General features: G+C 42.9%; 1 protein-coding gene across 3 annotated transcripts in view; it reads right to left on the bottom strand.

Annotated features, from left to right (window-relative positions):
- The window catches only part of GMIP (GEM interacting protein), a 99770-nt gene that overhangs the window by 21795 nt on the left and 56667 nt on the right, over nucleotides 1-21308 (bottom strand). For all 3 annotated transcript variants that reach the window (XM_056570688.1, XM_056570689.1, XM_056570690.1), the window contains 7 exons: nucleotides 18952-19012; nucleotides 15104-15229; nucleotides 13565-13629; nucleotides 10566-10676; nucleotides 9653-9733; nucleotides 7267-7449; nucleotides 3783-3920 (listed from right to left, as the gene is read on the bottom strand). In XM_056570688.1, the coding sequence (XP_056426663.1) occupies nucleotides 3783-3920; nucleotides 7267-7449; nucleotides 9653-9733; nucleotides 10566-10676; nucleotides 13565-13629; nucleotides 15104-15229; nucleotides 18952-19012 (765 nt within the window). The remainder of the gene's footprint in view (nucleotides 1-3782; nucleotides 3921-7266; nucleotides 7450-9652; nucleotides 9734-10565; nucleotides 10677-13564; nucleotides 13630-15103; nucleotides 15230-18951; nucleotides 19013-21308) is intronic.

Here is a 21308-nt window from a genome sequence, read left to right on the forward strand (position 1 = left end):
CAAGCCTGTGTATCCAGACCCTTGCCGTTGCCCCTGACTACGAACCATTGCTGCCTTCCCAGACATTCTGCTACGTCCGACCTTGCTCTTGCCTTGTCCTTCTGTACCGCGCCTGACTCAGCTGTCAGTGAGGTTGAGTCGCTATCGGGTGGAACGACCTGGGGGTTACCTGCCGCTGCAAGTCCATCCCGCTTTGCGGCGGGCTCTGGTGAAAACCAGTAACCCCTTAGATTCCGTTCCCCTGGTACGGCCCACGCCATCACCCCACTGACACAGAGGATCCACCACCAGTGTCCTCTTTGCATACCAGTCCGGATCCTGACAATGACATAGCCATTTAGCCCCAAGACAAGCGCAGATCCTTCCTAAGCATGTCCATTACTGCCTGCCAGGTACGTACTAAAATCCCTTATGGTGGAGAACCCCTTTAAGGAGATTGCAGAATCCCATAGAAGTCTATAGGCTTTAATTTGCGGTGGAATTCCGCAAGCGGAAATTCCGCCGTGTGAATAGACCCTAAGGCTAGGTAACACTACTGAATCTCTGAAAAATTCCATCTAGAGATTCCGAGTGAGGCTAAGTCAGTCAACACTGGGACCGCGTGGACATTGCCATCCCCAATAGACAGCAATGTCTTCAATGTGTAGATCCACCTGAAGAATGAGCACCACCATTCTTCAGGCGGAAATTAGAAAGCAAAAGTGTGAATTGGTGGACGGAAAACCCATTGACTAGCTTGTTAGTAAGCAGAACTTCTGTCTGCAATTTCAAAGCAGAATTGCAGGCTGAAATTCCGTAGTGTGAACCTAGCCTAACGGTACGTTCAAACGAGCGGATTTTCCGCACGTATTTCGCTGCGAATCCGCCGCTGAAGGACCTCTATTTGCTGCCTTTACATGTGGCTGCTCGGAGTGGCAATACGTCGCTACGAGCAGACACACTGCGATGTGCGAGTCGCCGGCCTAGCTCATTGAGCAGGGGGAGCGGCCACAATGTGTGCAAGTACACTGCGCATGCGCAGTGACTCGCACATCGCTTCAGTGTGTCTGCATATAGCGGCGTATTGCCGCTCCAAGCAAGCATATGTAAAGGCACCATACAGAGGTCCCTCAGCGGCGGATCTGCAGCGTAAAATACACTACAAATCCACTCGTCTGAATGCACCAATTCAGCTTCAGCTTCCTTGGATGGTTTCTGGGTTGAGTGGATTTTGTGTGGAATTGGTGCGGAATTGGTGCAGTCTATTCACATGGCGGAGTTTCTGCTTGCAGAATTCTGCCTCAAATTAAAGCCCATAGACTTCTATGGGATTTTGCACTCCCATTCACACTTCAGAAATTCCGCTTGGGCTTTTATTTGAGGCAGAATTCCGCAAGCTGAATTTTAGAAGTATGTATGGGAGTGCGGAATCCCACAGAAGTCTATGCTCTTTAATTTGAGGCAGAATTCTGCAAGCGGAAATTCTGCCATGTGAATAGACTCTAAGACGATCCTCTTGAGAAGACCATCCCTGGTCTAGACCAGATGTGTCTATAATATTTTTATATACTATGTATATCATCTTTCTTTTATGAAAAGGCCACCTAAAAGACCATTTTCATTGACATTTTTTGTAATCATCTTAAAGTTTTACAGTAATAAGGACCATAAAAGTCAGCCAGTTATTGTCCTCCTTCATGTCTTGCAACACTTGTTGACGTCTCTGAGCTGATATGGAAATTATTTTGTTAGATATGGGATTATGACAGCCTAATAACAGGGTTGACAGGATTTCCAAGAACAAGAAATCATGATAAAACTTGTCCTAGGTTTGGCTCCCACTGGTGACAATATAAGTAGGTGGTGATTTATGAGATATATATAGGAGCACAGGAGAATATTACCACCAGGGGTCAAGTCCTGGGATAAAAAAGTGTGGGAAGATTTCCACTCATGGGCTGGTCCTGCTAATGGAAATTGCATTCCTGCTGTGGAAAAAGTGCAGGAACTCAGTTCCTATGCATTCCTGCAGGACTTGAGCCCTGATTACCACCATATAGAACCTACTAAATATCTACAGCAAGACAGCAGAAATAACACATTCCGGAACACTCTTCATAGTGTCAAAAACACACTCTTAAAAACACGATGTATCTCTTTGTAGGTTTAAAGAGTCCTTTTGAAAACTGATCTGTAATGGCAGACATGGCTCCATCACAAGTGGAAATGTGGTGGCTATTCTAGCTGCTACCTGGAGAGTTGTTGGGCTAAGATGGTAAAAGGTTTGCTGGACACTAACTTCTGTATCTCAGGTGCTGAAAGCACATACACTGCTCAAAAAAATAAAGGGAACACTAAGATAACACATCCTAGATCTGAATGAAGGAACTAATTGTTAAGAAATACTTTCGTCTTTACATAGTTGAATGTGCTGACAACAAAATCACACAAATTATCAATGGAAATCAAATTTATCAACCCATGGAGGTCTGGATATGGAGTTACACTCAAAATCACAGTGGAAAACCCCACTACAGGCTGATCCAACTTTATGTAATGTCCTTAAAACAAGTCAAAATGAGGCTTAGTAGTGTGTGTGGCCTCCACGTGCCCGTATGACCTCCCTACAATGCCTGGGCATGATCCTGATGAGGTGGAGGATGGTCTCCTGAGGGATGTCCTCCCAGACCTGGACTAAAGCATCCGCCAACTCCTGGGCAGTTTGTGGTGCAACATGGCGTTGGTGGATGGAGCGAGACATGATGTCCCAGATGTGCTCAGTGGGATTCAAGTCTGGGGAATGGGCGGGCCAGCGCATAGCATCAATGCCTTCCTCTTACAGGAACTGCTGACACACTCCAGCCACATGAAATCTAGCATTGTCTTGCATTAGGAGGAACCCAGGGCCAACCGCACCAGCATATGGTCTCACAAGGGGTCTGAGGATCTCATCTCGGTACCTAATGGCAGTCAGGCTACCTCTGGCAAGCACATGGAGGGCTGTGCGGCCCCCTCCCCAAAGAAATGCCACCCCCACACCATTACTGACCCACCGCCAAACCGGTCATGCTGGAGGATGTTGCAGGCAGCAGAACGTTCTCCATGGCATCTCCAGATTCTGTCACATTTGTCACATGTGCTCAGTGTGAACCTGCTTTTGTCTGTGAAGAGCACAGGGTGCCAGTGACGAATTTGCCAATCTTGGTGTTCTCTGGCAAATGCCAAATGTCCTGCATGGTGTTGGGCTGTAAGCACAACCCCCACCTGTGGATGTTGGGCCCTCATACCACCCTCATGGAGTCTGTTTCATTATCCAGTAATGTTTCCAATTCATGTGAACGGATCAGGTCTATGTTTTCCTATGCACATGGGGCTCGCTGTTAAAAACAGCTGAGGCAAGCTGGCTACTTTCTTATTAATGTACAACAAAAAAAATCAGAAAATTAAAAACAGATTAGTAACAAAGAACATGTTTAAGTATCCGGCTCTGATCAGGAAAACAAATTCTCTATTATCTTTGGTAAACATAACAGGATGTGGTCTTGGAGCTGAATTCATGTGGATTTAGATACAGAATACGGGCAAATTGTACATCTAAATTTGGATGAAATTCCGCCATGTGAATGGGGCCTTAGGGTATCATACTAAGATGTGTAGTCTAATAGGCCTGTTATAGTGATGGGGTCTCCTTATATACAATGGTGCCACCAAGTGAACAGACATAATTAGGATGTATGGAGAGGCCACCATTTTGGATGCAGTGGTTGTGCAGTGACAGTATATCATGTGTATATGGCACCTACCTCCTTCATCACCTGGTCCCCCTGGTTAATGAGTTTCCTGACGTGGGATATGATCCTCTGCCGGACCTTCTCCTGTTGCTCACTGCGGGCATTTGCCTCTGTCACACAGGATTTGTACATAACCTCAGCCTCATGTGCCTGAGATGACAAAAAGATTAAGGAAGTGAGACATCCTATAAATAGTCAGCTGAATGCAAATCTGAGGATGGCCATACACCACTAACCATCACCTGCACCACAACGTTGTGCTGCTTCTATACTGGCAGAGATTTCTGCGGCTGCCACACAGGGCAACCTCACCTGTACCTGGATTTAGGAAAAGGTGTGCACCTTCTCATAGACCCAGTGCTTTCCTACACTGGTGGGCAATTACTTAAAGGGGTACTCCGCCCCTAGACATCTTATCCCCTATCCAAAGGATAGAGGATTAGATGTCTAATCGCGGGGGTCCCGCCACTGTGGACCCCCGCCATCTCGGCTGCGGCACCCCAGACATCCGGTGCACGGAGCGAACTTCGCTCCATGCCACATGATAGGGGATAAGATGTCTAGGAGCAGAGTACCCCTTTAAGACTGACATATGAAACACAGGTCTGAAATGCATAAATTCCTCCCATTGTACACGGACGGCAATGTGCAAATTTACCTGAAATAGGTGCTGTCAGATTCAAAAACTTTTTTCATGTTTTACATCTCGGCAAAACATCAACCTCTTTAATATACTTCATTAAAAAAATGTTGTTATCTCCTAGTTATAGAAATCATGGCTTATAAAAAATGACCACGAGTGGTCCCCACACCATCCAGAACATAATCCTGTTCTAGCTGAAGCACAGGCTGGGAAAGTGAGAGCAGGAATAGCACTCCTCAGTGCTCACTTCTGTCCTATCATACTGCAGCATGAAAACAGAGAGGAGAGGGTTACAGAGCAGCCTGCAGTGATTGGATGAAGAGACCCAGCACAGCACAGCAGACTCAGGAAGGAAGTGAAAGCATGGTGAGTGGGAGGCAGGCTCAGTGCTTGCCTTGGACATGCCCTTCCTGAGCAGTGAATCAGCAGAACAGAGGAATTTGTGAGCCAAGTACAGAAGCTAGACACAATTTTATTGCCAAATGACTATTGTGCAGCACTGTGTGCAATTTTCCTAAATTACATACATTTTAAGTTTGGCACTTGAAGGGGTACTCCTGTGAATTTTTTCTTTTTAATTTTTTTTTTTTATCAACTGGTGCCAGAATGTTAAACAGATTTGTAAATTACTCCTATTTAAAAATCTTAATCCTTCCAGTACTTATCAGCTGCTGTTACGCCGAGCGCTCCGGGTCCCTGCTCCTCCCCGGAACGCTCACGGCGTCTCTCTCCCTGAAGCGCCCCGGTCAGACCCGCTGACCAGGAGCGCTGCACTGACATTGCCGGCGGGGATGCGATTCGCATAGTGGGACGCGCCCGCTCGCGAATCGCATCCCAAGTCACTTACCCGTCCCGGTCCCCGGCTGTCATGTGCTGGCGCGCGCGCGGCTCCGCTCTCTAGGGCGCGCGCGCGCCAGCTCTCTGAGACTTAAAGGGCCAGTGCACCAATGATTGGTGCCTGTCCCAATTAGCTTAATTAGCTTCCACCTGCTCCCTGGCTATATCACCTCACTTCCCCTGTACTTCCTTGCCGGATCTTGTTGCCTTGTGCCAGTGAAAGCGTTTAGTGTGTCCAAAGCCTGTGTTACCTGATTTCCTGCTATCCATATTGACTACGAACCTTGCCGCCTGCCCCGACCTTCTGCTACGTCTGACCTTGCCTCTTCCTAGTCCTTCTGTCCCACGCCTTCTCAGCAGTCAGCGAGATTGAGCCGTTGCTAGTGGATACAACCTGGTTGCTACTGCCGCAGCAAGACCATCCCGCTTTGCGGCGGGCTCTGGTGAACACCAGTAGTCTCTTAGAACCGGTCCACCAGCACGGTCCACGCCAATCCCTCGCTGACACAGTGAATCCACAACCTGTAAGTCGAATCGTGACAGCTGCTGTTTGCTCCAGAGGAAGTTCTTTTCTTTTTTAATTTCTTTTTTGTCTGACCACAGTGCTCTCTGCTGACACCTCTGTCAACAAATGGAACAAATCCGCAAAGCAAACCTATCCTGCTCTGGACCGTTCCTGAGACAGACAGAGGTGTCAGCAGATAAATTAAAAACTTCCTCTGGAGCGTACAGCAGCTGATAAGTACTGGAAGGATAAAGATTTTTAAATAGAAGTAATTTACAAATCTGTTTAACGTTCTGACACCAGTTGATTCATTTTTATTTTTTATTTTTTTAAAGGCCTGAATGTGCCTGCGTTCTCCCAGCTCCCTGTCTTATATAACTATGCATTGTGAGCAGAACTTCCTGCTCCATTTCCAAAGTACCCAACTCCAGCGCGAGACCCAACCCCATAGAATCCCATTCTGCTTGGTCTCACGCTAAAGAGGGTCCGGGAGATGGAGCAGAAGGCTGTAAGTCCTCTTACATAGTTATATACAGCAGGGAGCGCCTCTGTTCAGGCACTTCAGTGATGTGTGCGAGTGCCAAGTTTATTATCCCCTCAAGGATGCAGGGATTTTTACTTTTCGCCTTTTAATAGTTGTAATGCTTTCACTTTTCCACCTACAGACCTACAGATAAGGGCTTATTTTTGGGGCAAAACTTTTGGGGGCCTCTGTTTCTACACAGTGCACTTTTCAGTAAAAATTGGTAAGCCTTAATTCTGTAGGTCCATATGGTTACAACCATACTCAATTCATGTAGGTTTTATTTTGTTTTACTATTTTAAAAAAATTATACCTTTTGTACAAAAATGTATATGCTTAAAGGGGTGTTTTGGCCTTCGATATCTTCCGACCTTCCATGCCCCTCCATTCATGTGCGTGGCATGACGTCACAAGGGGTGTGGCCGTGACATCACATCTTGGTCTCGGGAGAGCAGCGCCAAGATCACGGGGTCCCAGCGGCAGGCCTCCTGCAATCAGATAACTTATTCCCTATCCTAAGATGTCTAAGGCCGGAATACCCCTTTAAAATTGTCCTCCTCTGACCCCTATAACTCTTTTATTTTTCCATATACAGGACTATATGAGGGCAAATTTTTTTGCGCCGTAATTTGTCGTTTTTATCGGTACCAAATGTTTTTATGGGATTTTTTTATCTCTTTTACTTTTTTTTCTGGTATATGAAGTGTACAAAAAATGCGCAGTTCTGAACTTACATGGCTGTGTGCTTGAATTTATGCACCTGTTGGCAATAGGGACTGGCTGAAACACGTAATTTAGGCAGTTAAGAGGGAGGTTTACGTACTTTTTGATATACAGTATATAGATGCACCATCATGTTTGCCTATATTGTAGGCCAACAATATCCAATCAATAAGATGAAAATTAAAGTGAAAATGGTCTCCGAATATACCCGTAAGACAATTGTATTGTTATGATGTCTTCCACCATGTTAGACTTTACACCTCACCTTGATCTGAGCCTCTTCCCGGGACCTTCTGCGCTTCTCTAGAAGTTTGCTGGCACTGCCAGGGTAGGTTCCCGTGCTCTGCTCTTCTTCTATCTTGGCACTGAGTTGCTTGGCTTTCTCCAGGTCTTCACAGCGCTGAACATACTGTTGTCGGGCCTTACGCAATGAGCTCAGGGAATCGGACTGTGGAGGAATAGAAAAGTGAAGCTTACAGCGGTATTACACAGTGAGCATATATATAACTGGGACATCACCCGCACTAAACCCAATGCACAGGGTAAGGGTGCAGATTAACTGCATTAAAATGGCGTATTGCTCACTCAGATCGGCGGTGCCATTACAGAGATACGGGGTATATGGTGATGCCACCTGACCAGTATTTTACTGGCACAGCCGGTATTTTGGCCACCCTGCCGGTATTTTTATATTAAAAATACCGGCAATACAATGGCCGGTATTTATCCAACCAATCCTTCAACTCCCGTAATGTTGCACCATGTGCTATACCAGTGTTTCCCCGCCAACGGCTGTCCGGGCATGCTGGGAGTTGTAGTTTTGCATCAGCTGGAGGCACCGCTGGTTGGGAAACACTGACCTATACTATATATTACTATATAGTCCAACATTCTGGGAGTTGTAGTTTTGCAACAGCTGGAGGCACCCCTGGTTGGGAAACTCTGATCTATACTATATATTACTATATAGTCCAACATGCTGGGAGTTGTAGTTTTCATTTGGGGAAGCAGCTGAGCCACAGGCTGTATCAGGGCATGCTGGGAGTTGTAGTTGGTAACTAACTGCAACTCCCGAAGTTGCTAAAAAAAAAAAAAAAAATAGCCATCAAAAATTCACATCAAAACAAAAATGTCACTGTTAAAAACTATAGATCAGGTCGCAAAAAATTAGCCCTTATACAGGCCTGTATACGGAGAAAAAATAAAGTTATAAGGGTCAGAATAGGACAGAATTTCCCCCGCATATGTGTATCCTGTGACGTTACGCATATGTAATTAAGTATGCAAATTAGCATGGCCGGTATTTTTTCGCAAGAAACGTGGCAAATGTTGTCCTTTGTACAATGGAGCCGGGACCCGGCATACCCAGCATCCCTGCCTCCATCTTCTCCGCTCCTATATGCCCGACCACCTTGTCCATGACCCTTCACCCATGTGAGCATGTGGTCGTGGGCATATAGGAGCAGAGGGGACAGAAGATGGGATTTTGGGTATGCTGGGTCCCACCTCCATTGTGTATAGGGCGACCTTTATATATTAGCAACAGAGGCTGATAAACTGTGTCTTCGGAATGACAACGCCAATTTGGGCAAGTTATACCTCATTTTAATCTGGTTCACCCGCACTATACCTCTGGGTATCTGGTTTGGTGCGGGTGAATCGGCTGTCAGTTTCCCTTTGAAGGAGTTGTCCAGTTTAGAAGATGAACACTTACACAGATAACAGTAAGTCACAGAGGTTACACCAACAAAGGGTTTATCTAAGGTGGACAACCCCCTTCAAAAAGTTATAGTCCTAAAAAGGTGCTTTGATGTTTTTACCACAGGAAGGTCTTTGTTATAAATGAATTGGTTCAAAACAATGGAGCAATAGACCTATATAGTTTTACATAGAACTAAGGAATGTTGTTGGGAGTGGATTTGCATGTTAAAGGGGTACTCCGGTAGAAAACAATTGTTTTTAAATCAACTGGTGCCAGAAAGTTAAACATATTTGTAAACTACTTCTATTTAAAAATCTTTTTCTTTTTAAATTTCTTTTCTGTCTGACCACAATGCTCTCTGCTGACACCTCTGTCCATATCAGGAACTGTCCAGAGCAGGAGCAAATCCCCATAGCAAGCCTCTCCTGCTTTGGACAGTTCCTGACATGGACAGAGGTGTCAGCAGAGAGCACTGTGGTCAGACTGGAAAGAAATTCAAAAAGAAAAGAACTTCCTCTGGAGCATACAGCAGCTGATAAGTACTGGAAGGGTTAAGATTTTTAAAATAGAAGTAATTTACCAATCTGTTTAACTTTCTGACATCAGTTGATTTAAAAAACAATTCTCAACTGAAGTACCCCTTTAAGGTTCTGTTTGGCCTGAATTTGAGGATGTGAGCCACTTGGTTTGTTCAGAATAAAGACAAGGCCCGCAGTCCCAATTTTGGTAGGACAATCCAGGGATACAAACTGCAAAAATGGACAGGGTGTATGCAAACCCCAAACCAAAGTAGAAACTTTGGGTACATCCGTATTTGGGGAGTCATCCCAGGGTATTCCAGAGGATGGAGCATAAATGCCCCGATTTCGACAACTAAATTGTATGGAGAAGATTGTAAACAACTGGTGGCCAAGGCTGACATAATAAATGACAATATAAGGGCACTCACCATTTTTTTCTGTTCTCGGAGCCACTGCTCTCTAAACTCCTTTCTCCACTTCTCGATCTCTGTCTTCTTTGCTAATAAAGGCTGGAACATAAACCGGGTGTTATATTACTGAATCCATGGATGTCTCTTCTAGAAAATGTTCTAGGTTTGCAAATGGGCACAGCTAAAAAATGGATCTCATCCCTCATCTCAAAAATGGATCTCATCCCTAAAGATTGTATTATGGTTCTGTGAAACCTATGACATGTAGAAAGCCGTAATGCAACGAAGCTAGAAGTCTACTGTATCTCTGTATACCTCCATTTCATTATGAGGTTTTCCTGTCCATTCCAAAAATAAAGAACATTTTGTCATATTCCATGGGATGTTATATTATTAGTCTTCTCTCAAAGCATAACCTAAGCCATAAGGACTACGTTGTGCGCATGAGCCCAAAAAGATAGGTAGAAAAACCCGCATTGGTATGTACATAGTCATTAAGTACTTTATCTGTCATACCTACATTGTGGGCAGAACATCTTAATATACTTATGTCCTTTATAGTGATGAGCGGCAGAGGCCATATTCGAATTTGCAATATTTCGCGAATATATGGACAAATATCAATCCTATGTTTGCAAAATTTGCATATTGCCTATTTTCATTCTCTTTTTTTCATGTGGAAATTGATAATGAAATTCGCATAGTGTGCATGCGCAATTATATCTTTCACCTAAATATTCACCTAAATTTGCATTAAAAAAATTTAAAATAAACATTTTTCCTTACGAATATATATCACTATATTCTAAATATTCATGAAATCGCGAAGTGCCGATATTCGCGGTAAAAATTCACATTTTGAATATTAGTACTCAACACTAGTCCTTTACAATAAAGAGTGAACAGAGTGATAAAATGGCCAAGTACTCACTTGACAATACTTTTTCATCTGAAGCAGGGCCACTGTTTCAAGGGCTACATTTCCAGTGTGAGCTTCATGGTCCAAGAGGGGGATGTAGACATGTTGTAGCGGCATGCATGTCTGTAATAGTTCAACCACAGAGGGACCACATGATATGTATATCAAAGAATAACCCATGTTAAGCATTAAAAAAAGGTACTCAATCACTCCGATCCCCTGACTGTTGCCATTCTGATGGTGCCTGATCCTGATAGGGATGACCCTTATGTTTCTGATGACTGATCAATATACTAATACTAATATGCCATTGCTGCTGGAAAAATATATCTCTTACCTACCCCTTAACCCATATACATCAGCTTGCTATCTGCTCGTGACTACGATGGAGTCCTTGAGTTGACTCCATGCAGGAGTAGAAAGACAAAATATCTGACGAACAGAGAACTCTGGAATTTCCCAGTAGAGAAACTTGTGCCAAGAAATTAATGGACACTAGATATGCTAATATATACGGACGCAATAATCAAACAACCAATCAAAATGTAACATGCTGATTCAGAAGTCATAACTAAACCTCCTTCTTTGTCAAATGTAAAAACTAAATGTACTTCCTGGATTAAACAGAACTCTTTTGGGGAACAGCTGAGTTTCCTGCTAAGAGAGAGTTCATACCAACAACCTGTCTGGTGTATATTTTCTTATGTCGACACTTAGCAGTATATAACAGCACAGTCAATCACATTTGAAAGCCTCACCCTCGGACCATCCTTAACAATCCCACTGCATAGCACTTCCTGGTCTTTTGACAAAGGAAGTGCCTGATCGGCCAATCACTGGCTGAGGTGGGTCCCCTCTGTGAGCAGTGATTAGCTGAGGGGGCACTTCCTTATGCTGAGGCTGAAACTCGGAAGCACTGCACAATTAGACCAGCCACCATCAGAATAGTGGTGGTGGGGGATCCGGGCAGGTGAGTACACTTTTCTTTTTTTTTTCCTTTACCCCAGCCAGCACATTTGACTGTAAATGGATTTCCCTCGAGAACCCCTATAAGTAAGAACATCAACTATTCATGCTTACTTAAAGGGGTTATCCAGGAAAAAACTTTTTATTTTATAAATCAACTGGTTCCAGAAAGATAAACAGATTTGTAAATTACTTCTATTAAAAAATCTTAATCCTTTCAGTACTTATGAGCTGCTGAAAATGAGTTGTACATTTCTGTCTAAGTGCTCTCTGATGACACGTGTCTCATGAACCGCCCAGTTTAGAAGCAAATCCCCATAGCAAACCTCTTCTACTCTGTGTAGTTCCCGAGACAAGCAGAAATGTCAGCAGAGAGCACTGTTGCCAGACAGAAAACAACAACTCAACTTCAGCAGCTGATAATTATTGAAAGGATTAAGATTTTTTTAATAGAAGTAATTTACAAATCTTATGTAAAGTAGAAAAAGATAGTGGCAGTGGCACCTAACGGTATATAAAAATGCAAAGTATATATTATAGAGGTCCCACGAATAGCAGACTGTAGTGGTAGTTCATGTTCATACTGAATATCCTGTGTGACAGTGGTGCCAGGACTGAGGTATTCAAACGAAACAATAATAATAACGAAGAAAAGGGGTCCGGCAACTCACGGTCTAGATGCTAGCTGCTAACAGGCTTGAAGTCCGTCCGGACTGGACGGACTTCAAGCCTGTTAGCAGCTAGCGTCTAGATCGTGAGTTGCCGGACCCCTTTTCTTTGTTATTATTATAATTTACAAATCTGTTTAACTTTCTGGATCCAGTTGATATATAATTTTTTTCCCTGGAATACCCCTTTAAACATAGCCATCTTAATGGTTCAAAGTTTTATCTTCATGCCTAGTCAGGTCACACCTCTCAGTAGACAGGCCTTGGATTCTTTGGATTCATACCCACAGTGCTCTTTCACTTTAAGAGTACCTGTCATGATCTTGTTAAATTTTATAATTCTCCCAGTTCACTGCCTCAATCATGATAAACCACCCCCTGCTTTTATTTTATAATTTTTTAGTTTTCGACCTTGATATTGCTCTGTATTTTCTGCTCAGTCAGATTCACAGACTGGGAAGGGACGTTCCCCAGCAGATGTGACATCATCTGAAGCCATACAGGGGAGAACTTCTTCCCTCACTCTGCTACACAAAGCACAGAGCTATTCAGTGTGAGATGAGCTATGACCGGCTAAGGCTGCACCCCCCCCCCCCCCCACCCTCAGCACTCCACACAGCATTTCCTGATTTTGGACTTCTGCCAGACCAACAGCAGTCCAAAGTCTGTGCAAGAGATGGGGGAAATGTGTTCTGGACAAGTATGGAGACACCTAGTGGCAGCTTTTTTAAGCATAAATAAAACATAGAAATTAATTTTTTTAAACAAAATACATTAGAAAGATTTATTTTTATTTACCATAAGGAGTGCAATAGCAAAATTAGTTTTAATGATAGCGCCCATTTAAGTCTCTTTAAATGAAGAAGATATCCTGCTGCTTCATTTCCTCCTCTCCCCTCCTCATTGTATAGTCAATACTGTTTTACACTACACAGATTTTGGGGGGACTGAGAAGGTTTAAGGACATTTACAGAAAGCCTGAAGGCAGAAAAAGGGAAGCAACAGATTTCTAGAAACTGAGTAAGATGTATGTTTCCCCAAAATGTGATACTTATGAATATATGGAACTCTATAAATATCTTAGTACCCCTCGACTTCCCAACCGAAATACACAGTAGGAGGACAGAGAGTAACATATGACTGCAGGACCAGTCAACATCCAAAACTGTATAGGTCTTTATAGGAGCTGTGTCGGCAACCTGGAAGGAGATTTATACTCAAGACACCTAGGGAATGCCGAGTATATTTTAAATTTTTTAGCAAATTTTTGTATGTAAACAAAATCCGTAAAGCCCCATTGGCATGTATTGTACTGAACTGTGCCACAAATACCCAACCCACTCCTGTTACCCACTGGAATCCAAGGAAGGGACATACCTGTTGGGTGAGGCTGTTCCGTGCAGATTCACACAATCGGATGATGTTCTTGGCAAATTCGGACTCTGCAAGGAAGGAGAATCACTAAAATGGAGACGGAATATCTTAAATTTCCTAATAATTTGGTAAAATACGGTAAAATTAGAGGCATTTGGGGTTAAAGTGATGCCCCACCTTCCACAATTTACTCTACAACAGTGGTTTCCAAACTGTGGCCTGGCAGATGGTTCAAAACTTCAACACCCAGAATGCCCGGTCAGTCGTTGGCTGTCTGCCATGCTGAAAGTTGCAGTTTTGCACCATCTGCCAGGCCACAGTTTGGAAACCACTGTTTGGCAGCCTAAAACAAGCAAACAAAGGCTTTTCTACAACCGGAGCCCACTCTGCATGTATGTGGAGCCTTGTGTGGGTGACAGATCAGAGAAGGTTTAGACATCAAGGGTTGGACTTAAAGGGGTACTCCGGTGGAAAAAAAAAATTTCACCAAAAAGTGTAACAGATTTGTAAATAACTTCTAATAAAAAATCTTAATCCTTCCAGTACTTATCAGCTGTTGTACACTACAGAGGAAGTTGTGTTATTCTTTCCAGTCTTTCCACAGTGCTCTATGCTGCCACCTCTGTCTGTGTCAGGAACTGTCCAGAGCAGGAGAGGTTTGTTATGGGGATTTGCTCCTGCTCTGAACAGTTCCTGCATGGACAAAGGTGGCATTAGAGAGCACTGTGGTCAGACTGGAAAGAACTACACAACTTTCTCTGGAGTATACAGCAGCTGATAGGTACTGGAAGGATTAAGATTTTTTTAATAGAAGTTATTCACAAAAATAGTTTTCCACCGGAGTACCCCTTTAAGATACCCCTAAGCTAAGCTGAGCTTTCATGTGTTCTTAATAAAGAGAGAGGAAGGGTAAGCTGCTGCCAGAATCCTCTGGCCACATTGCTCTCTGCTGCTACATTTGTCCGTGCAGGAACTGTCCAGAACAGGAGCAAATCCCCATAGCAAACCTCTCCTGCTCTGGACAGTTCCTGACACGGACAGAGGTGTCAGCAGAGAGCACTGTGGTCAGACTGGAAAGAACTACACAACTTCCTGTGGAGCATACAGCAGCTGATAAGTACTGTAAGGATTAAGATTTTTTAATAGAAGTAATTTACAAGTCTGTATAACTTTCTAGCACCAGTTGATTTGAAAATAATAGTTTTCCACCAAGTACCCCTTTAACTATAGATGGGCCGAATGGGGGTGTTCAGTATTTCCAATGCCCTAACTAGAGTTTATGGAGGGGGATAGTGCATGCTGGGCCTGTTCTCCAGTAGAGAATGGGAACTTAGGGCCCCTTGTTTATCCCAATAGTGGAGATCCAAAGGTTGGATCCCAGCTGACTCGTATTCATACCCCATCATATTGACAGAATAGAAAAGCAAAAAATGGGGTTAAACAAATGTAGAGAATGATGATTATAGAGGAAAATCCAATATGATAACAGAATGACAGATTTTTGGTTTACTGAAATTCTGCAAGTAGATCATGGATACATACCATAGCTGAGTTTCTTCTCAATGTACCCCAGCACTTCCCGCACATATTTACACCAGTTTTTGGCATAGCTGAGGGCACACTCCACTCCTCCTTCATTACTTATGAGAATGTCATCAGCTTCCACTGCTATAAGAGACAAAAACAGAGTAAAATAAACCTAAAGGGCTATTGCCATCTCCTAAGTTGGTCTTTCTGGCCAGTTTGTGGCCACCAGAGGTCGTCAGGAAAGCCAAAAGCAAACTGGGAAGTTATACAATTCTCATTGAATTTAATGGGAATTGGGCAAATGTTGTAGCCTCAAATTCTCTATGGGGAGGGGTAAGCTACAGCCAGACAGCTCTAGTGTTGGCTTATCTTTCCCAGAACAAATGGGTGGGGCAGAAAAATATCTAACACGCCTGACCTTTGTCTCCACTGAAATCATCTGTTGGTGGAAAATCGGGAGGCCGCCGATACACCTCAGACAGTTAACTGAAGGCAGACTTTAGTATAAGGTGTATGGGCACCTTAAGGGTTATTCACACGGCAGAATTTCCGATTGCGGAAGTCCCCTTGTAGAATTCCACCTCAGATTAAAGCCCATAGGCTTCTATGGGATTCCACACTCCCATTCACACTTCTGAATTTCCGCTTGCGCAATTCCGCAAGTGGAAATTCAGAAGTGTGAATGGGAGTGCAGAATCCCATAGAAGTCTATGGGCTTTAATCTGAGCTGGAATTCTACAAGCGGAAATTCTGCCGTGTGAATGGACCTTTAGGCTAGGTTCAGACTACGGAATCTCAGGGCAGAAAATTTCCACCTGCGCCGACTGAATAAGTCGGCGCTAGGACTGTGCGGACACTGCAGTCTCCCATAGACTGCAATGTGTTCCGCGAGGAATTCCGCCTGAAGGAAGAGCACCACCTTTCTTCAGGCGGAAATTTCTAAGCGGATTTACTAAGCGGATTTTCCGCTTCACAAATTCCGAAGTGTGAATTTGTGAACGGAAAACCATTCACTACACTAGACATTTTAGCAAGCGGAATTTCTGAAGGAAATTTTACGCCTGAATTTCTGTTGGAAATTCCGTAGTCTGAACCTAGCCTTAGGGGATATTTATCAATAATGATCTTGGCTAGATCCTTTTTGTTGTTTGTCTAGATTCTTTTTTTTTTTTTTTTTTTTGGCGCTGCTGCTCCAAATGTATCATATTGTCGCAGTGACCATGATAAATTTTGCGCAGATCTCTACCCAGATGATGCTTCTGAGGAGCTTGTTTGTCTGTGTTTGGCTTTATTTGTTTTAGTTTAAATTTTAAGGCAAATTAATGTCTTAAAGAAGGTCTGCAAAGAGAGTCTCCCTCCCATCTGAATAGTGGTTTACCTTGCCGCAGGCCAGGAAAAAAAAACTTTATTGTTCAAGAGACAGAGGTTTAAGTTGAACAGGTATTTTTTTTATTTTTTTACCTTTCACTTTTTTTTCTTAAATTATGTTATCATCACTTTGTTGGATATTTCTTAAAACTTGGGCACATGTAATTGTGAGATGGTGGCCATTGGTAACAATCTTATTGTTTCTTACATCTTTACCATTCCTTTTTTGTAACTTGAAAAATATATCTCTCTATTTTTTATTTTCGGCAAACAGACAGGAGTAGTAATCTTTTTTAGACCTGTTCAGGAGGTGGTCTAGATTTGCGTTTTATTTCTTTTTTGTGCCAGTTGCGGAAAAGTTTGCGCAAAAATCAAAATAATAATAAATAATAAATAATGAATCCGTGACCACTGTAAGACACCAAAAAGTCAAAATGACAGATTTTAGAACTTTGAAGAAAAAAAAGAAAAAAAGCCCCACAATTAGTACAAAAAAATAAAAGAAATTCGCAAATGTAGACCAAAAAAAGAAATAGAACACAATGATTAATAACTCCCCTAGTGTTTTTATACACACATTGGGCCTCATTTACTAGGAGTGTCAGGTTTTTACTAATGGAAAATGTAGTTTCAGCCTTGTAGGATTCCTCTCTATTAACCCCTTAAGGACACATGACGTACTGGAACGTCATGTGTCCACTCCCGATCTATAACGCGGGGCCACGGCGTGGCCCCGCGTCATAGCGGTTCGGGCCCGGCCTCTAACAACGGCTAATAGCGCGCGGCATTGATCGCTGTGCCGCGCGCTATTAACCCTTTAGACGCGGCGTTCAAAGTTGAACGCCGCGTCTAAAGTGAAACCGAAAGCATGCCGGCTAGCTCAGTGGGCTGTTCGGGATAGCCGCGGTGAAATCGCGGCATCCCGAACAGCTGACAGGACAGCGGGAGGGCCCCTACCTGCCTCCTCGCTGTCCGATCGCCGAATGACTGCTCAGTGCCTGAGATCCAGGTATGAGCAGTCATGCGGCAGAATCATCGATCACTGGTTTCTTATGAGAAACCAGTGATCAATGTAAAAGATCAGTGTGTGCAGTGTTATAGGTCCCTATGGGACCTATAACACTGCAAAAAAAAAGTGCAAAAAAAAAGTGAATAAACATCATTTAACCCCTTCCCTATTAAAAGTTTGAATCACCCCCCTTTTCCCATAAAAGAAAAAACACAGTGTAATTAAAAATAAAAATAAACATAAATGGTATCGCCGCGTGCGGAAATGTCCAAATTATAAAAATATATCGTTAATTAAACCGCACGGTCAATGGCGTGCACGCAAAAAAATTCCAAAGTCCAAAATAGTGCATTTTTGGTCACTTTTTATATCATGAAAAAATGAATAAAAAGCGATCAATAAGTCCTATCAATGCAAAAATGGTACCGTTAAAAACTTCAGATCACGGCGCAAAAAATGAGCCCTCATACCGCCCCATACACGGAAAAATAACAAAGTTATAGGGGTCAGAAGATGACAATTTTAAACGTATAAATTTTTCTGCATGAAGTTATGATTTTTTCCAGAAGTGCGACAAATTCAAACCTGTATAAGTAGGGTATCACTTTAATCATATGGACCTACAGAATAAAGGTAAGGTGTCATTTTTACCGAAAAATGTACTACGTAGAAACGGAAGCCCCCAAAAGTTACAAAATGGCGTTTTTTTTTTCAATTTTGTCTCACAATGATTTTTTTTCCCGTTTCACCGTAGATTTTTGGGCACAATGACTGACGTCATTACAAAGTAGAATTGGTGGTGCAAAAAATAAGCCATCATATGGATTTTTAGGTGCAAAATTGTAAGAGTTATGATTTTTTAAAGGCAAGGAGCAAAAAACGAAAATGCAAAAACGGAAAAAACCCCGGTCCTTAAGGGGTTAATATAGGGAAAACATTTTCTGACCAGCTTTTACTGGGTGGAAATTTCCAGCCATTTATCCACAGGATTTTCTGTGAATTCCATAGTAAATAGGTCGGATTGTGAAACCACGCCCCTTTATTGGCTGGTCACGACCCCTGTGCGGAAGATCACGCCCCTTTTTCGGCTTTTCACGGTGCAATGTTGGGGTTTGATGGATTTTCCTGCCGCTAACTGGCGTAGACTGGCGCAGACTCTGCGCCAAAATAACCCGACAAAAACTGGTCAGTTAAAGCTTAGTAAATTAGGCCCATACAGTGCACCAGGGTGAGTTTCTTAGGAAACCATTTACCCTAAAAGTAGGTCTCTGTTGTAAATGAGGACACCAGAGTTTTTAGGGGAAAACCCATCAAACCATATAGACTCGGCAGATGTCCTCCAAGTCAGACATAAAGGCGACAATGTTAAACACTGAGACAATATGCCACATTATATATTCAGGTTCATGGGCTTCTGAGGTTGTAAAGCGATAAATATATATATAGCACTTGAATGACAAAATAAAGAAATAAAGATGCTACTTACTAGATGAGGCTAGGCCTTCCCGGTCGTTTGTTGTTCGGTTTATTTCCAGAGGAGTGCTGATCTATAATAGAATATGGACATTAGGATACATGTCATGTACCCTATACCCTTAGAGTAGTCTTTGCCTCCTGGAAAACACTTCATCAAAAAGTGCTGATGTACTATGTGAAACTAGGGTATAAAAGAAAGTATGAGCATATATATATTCAATTCACCACACATCGTACTGCCCCCTGCAGGCTGCCGCCCTAGAATCCAACAAAACATTGTTGTGAGGACACTAAATAAAGGAGAAGGGGACAGAACTAGTTTGATCAGTTTTTTGTATATACGCTCCATGGACTTATAGATGATTCTATATTGATGTCAAAGATACATAAATGGTCTATGGCCAATGGCCATGGTCTACAGAAGGAAAAAGCAAAACATTCTTAAGATTTCCAAAGATATAACCTAACAACACCCCTCAGTGCCCCCAAAACAGTGCCGGCCACCTTGGTGCTATCATAAAACCATTGGGGGTCATTGATGGTAACCTGAACGTATGCTTGTCCCTGCCACCTGCACAGTAGTGTGTGTATATTTGCCTATTTATACACAAACACTCTAGGCCAGTGTTTCCTAAACGTCGTCCTCAAGACCCTCAACAGGTCATACTTTAAGGATATTGTGGTGGCCCATGTATATAAGAATGTTGTATCAAGAAAGTTTAACATGTGATCATCAGTTGTCATGTGAGTTGTCATGTGATTGTTACCCAGGAGGTATCAGTGACCAAGTGACTTAACTCCTTAAGGACGTAGGGCGTACCTGTACGCCCTACGCCCGGTCCCGGTGTTTAAAACGGGGTCACGCCGTGACCCCGCATCACGCCAGGTTGGTCCCGGCTGCTAATGATAGCCGGGACCCTGGGCTAACAGCGCGCTGCATCGATCGTTGTGCCGCGCGCTGTTAACCCTTCAGACGTGGCGATCAAAGTTGACCGCCGCGTCTGAAAGCGAAAGTAAAAGCTTCCCGGCAGCTCAGTCGGTCTGATCGGGACATCGCGATAAAATCGCGATGTTCCGATCAGCTGGGACGCAGGCGGAGGTCTCCTTACCTGTCTCTGCGGCGTCCGATCGTCGATTGATTGATCCAATCCTGAGCTACAGTCTTGAGCAATCGAGCCACTATCTGACTGATCCGTGCAAAGCTATGGCTTTGCAGGGATCAGCATAGAAGATCAGTGTGTGCAGTGTTATAGGTCCCTATGGGACCTATAACACTGCAAAAAAAAAGTGAAAAAAAAAGTTAACAAAGGTCATTTAACCCCTTCCCTAATAAAAGTTTGAATCACCCCCCTTTTCCCATAAATAAAAAACAGTGTAAATAAAAATAAACATATGTGGTATCGCCACGTGCGAAAATGTCCGAACTATAAAAATATATCATTAATTAAATCGCACGGTCAATGGCGTACGCTCAAAAAAAAATTCAAAAGTCCAAAATAGTGTATTTTTGGTCACTTTCTATATCATGAAAAAAATGAATAAAAAGCGATCAAAAAGTCTGATCAATACAAAAATGGTACCGATAAAAACTTCAGAACACGGTGCAAAAAATGAGTTCTCTTACCAGCCCGTAGACGGAAAAATTTAAAAGTTATAGGGGTTAGAAGATGAGAATTTTTAACATATAAATTTTCATGCATGTAGTTATGATTTTTTTCTGAATTACGACAATACCCAACCTATATAAGTAGGGTATCATTTTAACCATATGGACCTACAGAATAAAGATAAGGTGTTATTTTTTTCCGAAAAATGCACTGCGTAGAAACGGAAGCCCCCAAAAGTTACAAAATGACATTTTTTCTTCAATTTTGTCGCACAATGAATTTATTTTTCCTTTTGCCGTGGATTTTTGGGTAAAATGACTAATTTCACTGCAAAGTAGAATTGGTGGTGCAAAAAATAAGCCATCATATGGATTTTTATGTGCAAAATTGAAAGCATTATGATTTTTAGAAGGTGATGAGGAAAAAAGGAAAATGCAAAAACGGAAAAACCCTGCGTCCTTAAGGGGTTAAGGGTGACCAATGGGACCCCACCAGAGTCTCCCCCATAAAAGCCCTGGGAGGAGTCTTCTCTCTCTCTTAGTTCCTGAGTCTTTGCTGAGGTGCAGTCGAGCCTAAGAGTATGTCTGGAGTCATAGGAGCCTCAAGTCAAGTCTGCAGCCACAAGCTACAAGTCTACAAGTAAGATAAAGTCACAGCTTAGTCTATCTCCAGTCAAGTCAAGTCAGTCACTGTCATCTATTGTCAAGTTAATGTGGCCTCCACTAAATTGTCCAAAACCACTGCAAGTGCCAGCAATCCC

The sequence above is a fragment of the Hyla sarda genome, chromosome 4 (genome assembly GCF_029499605.1).
Source record: "Hyla sarda isolate aHylSar1 chromosome 4, aHylSar1.hap1, whole genome shotgun sequence".
NCBI lineage: Eukaryota > Metazoa > Chordata > Amphibia > Anura > Hylidae > Hyla > Hyla sarda.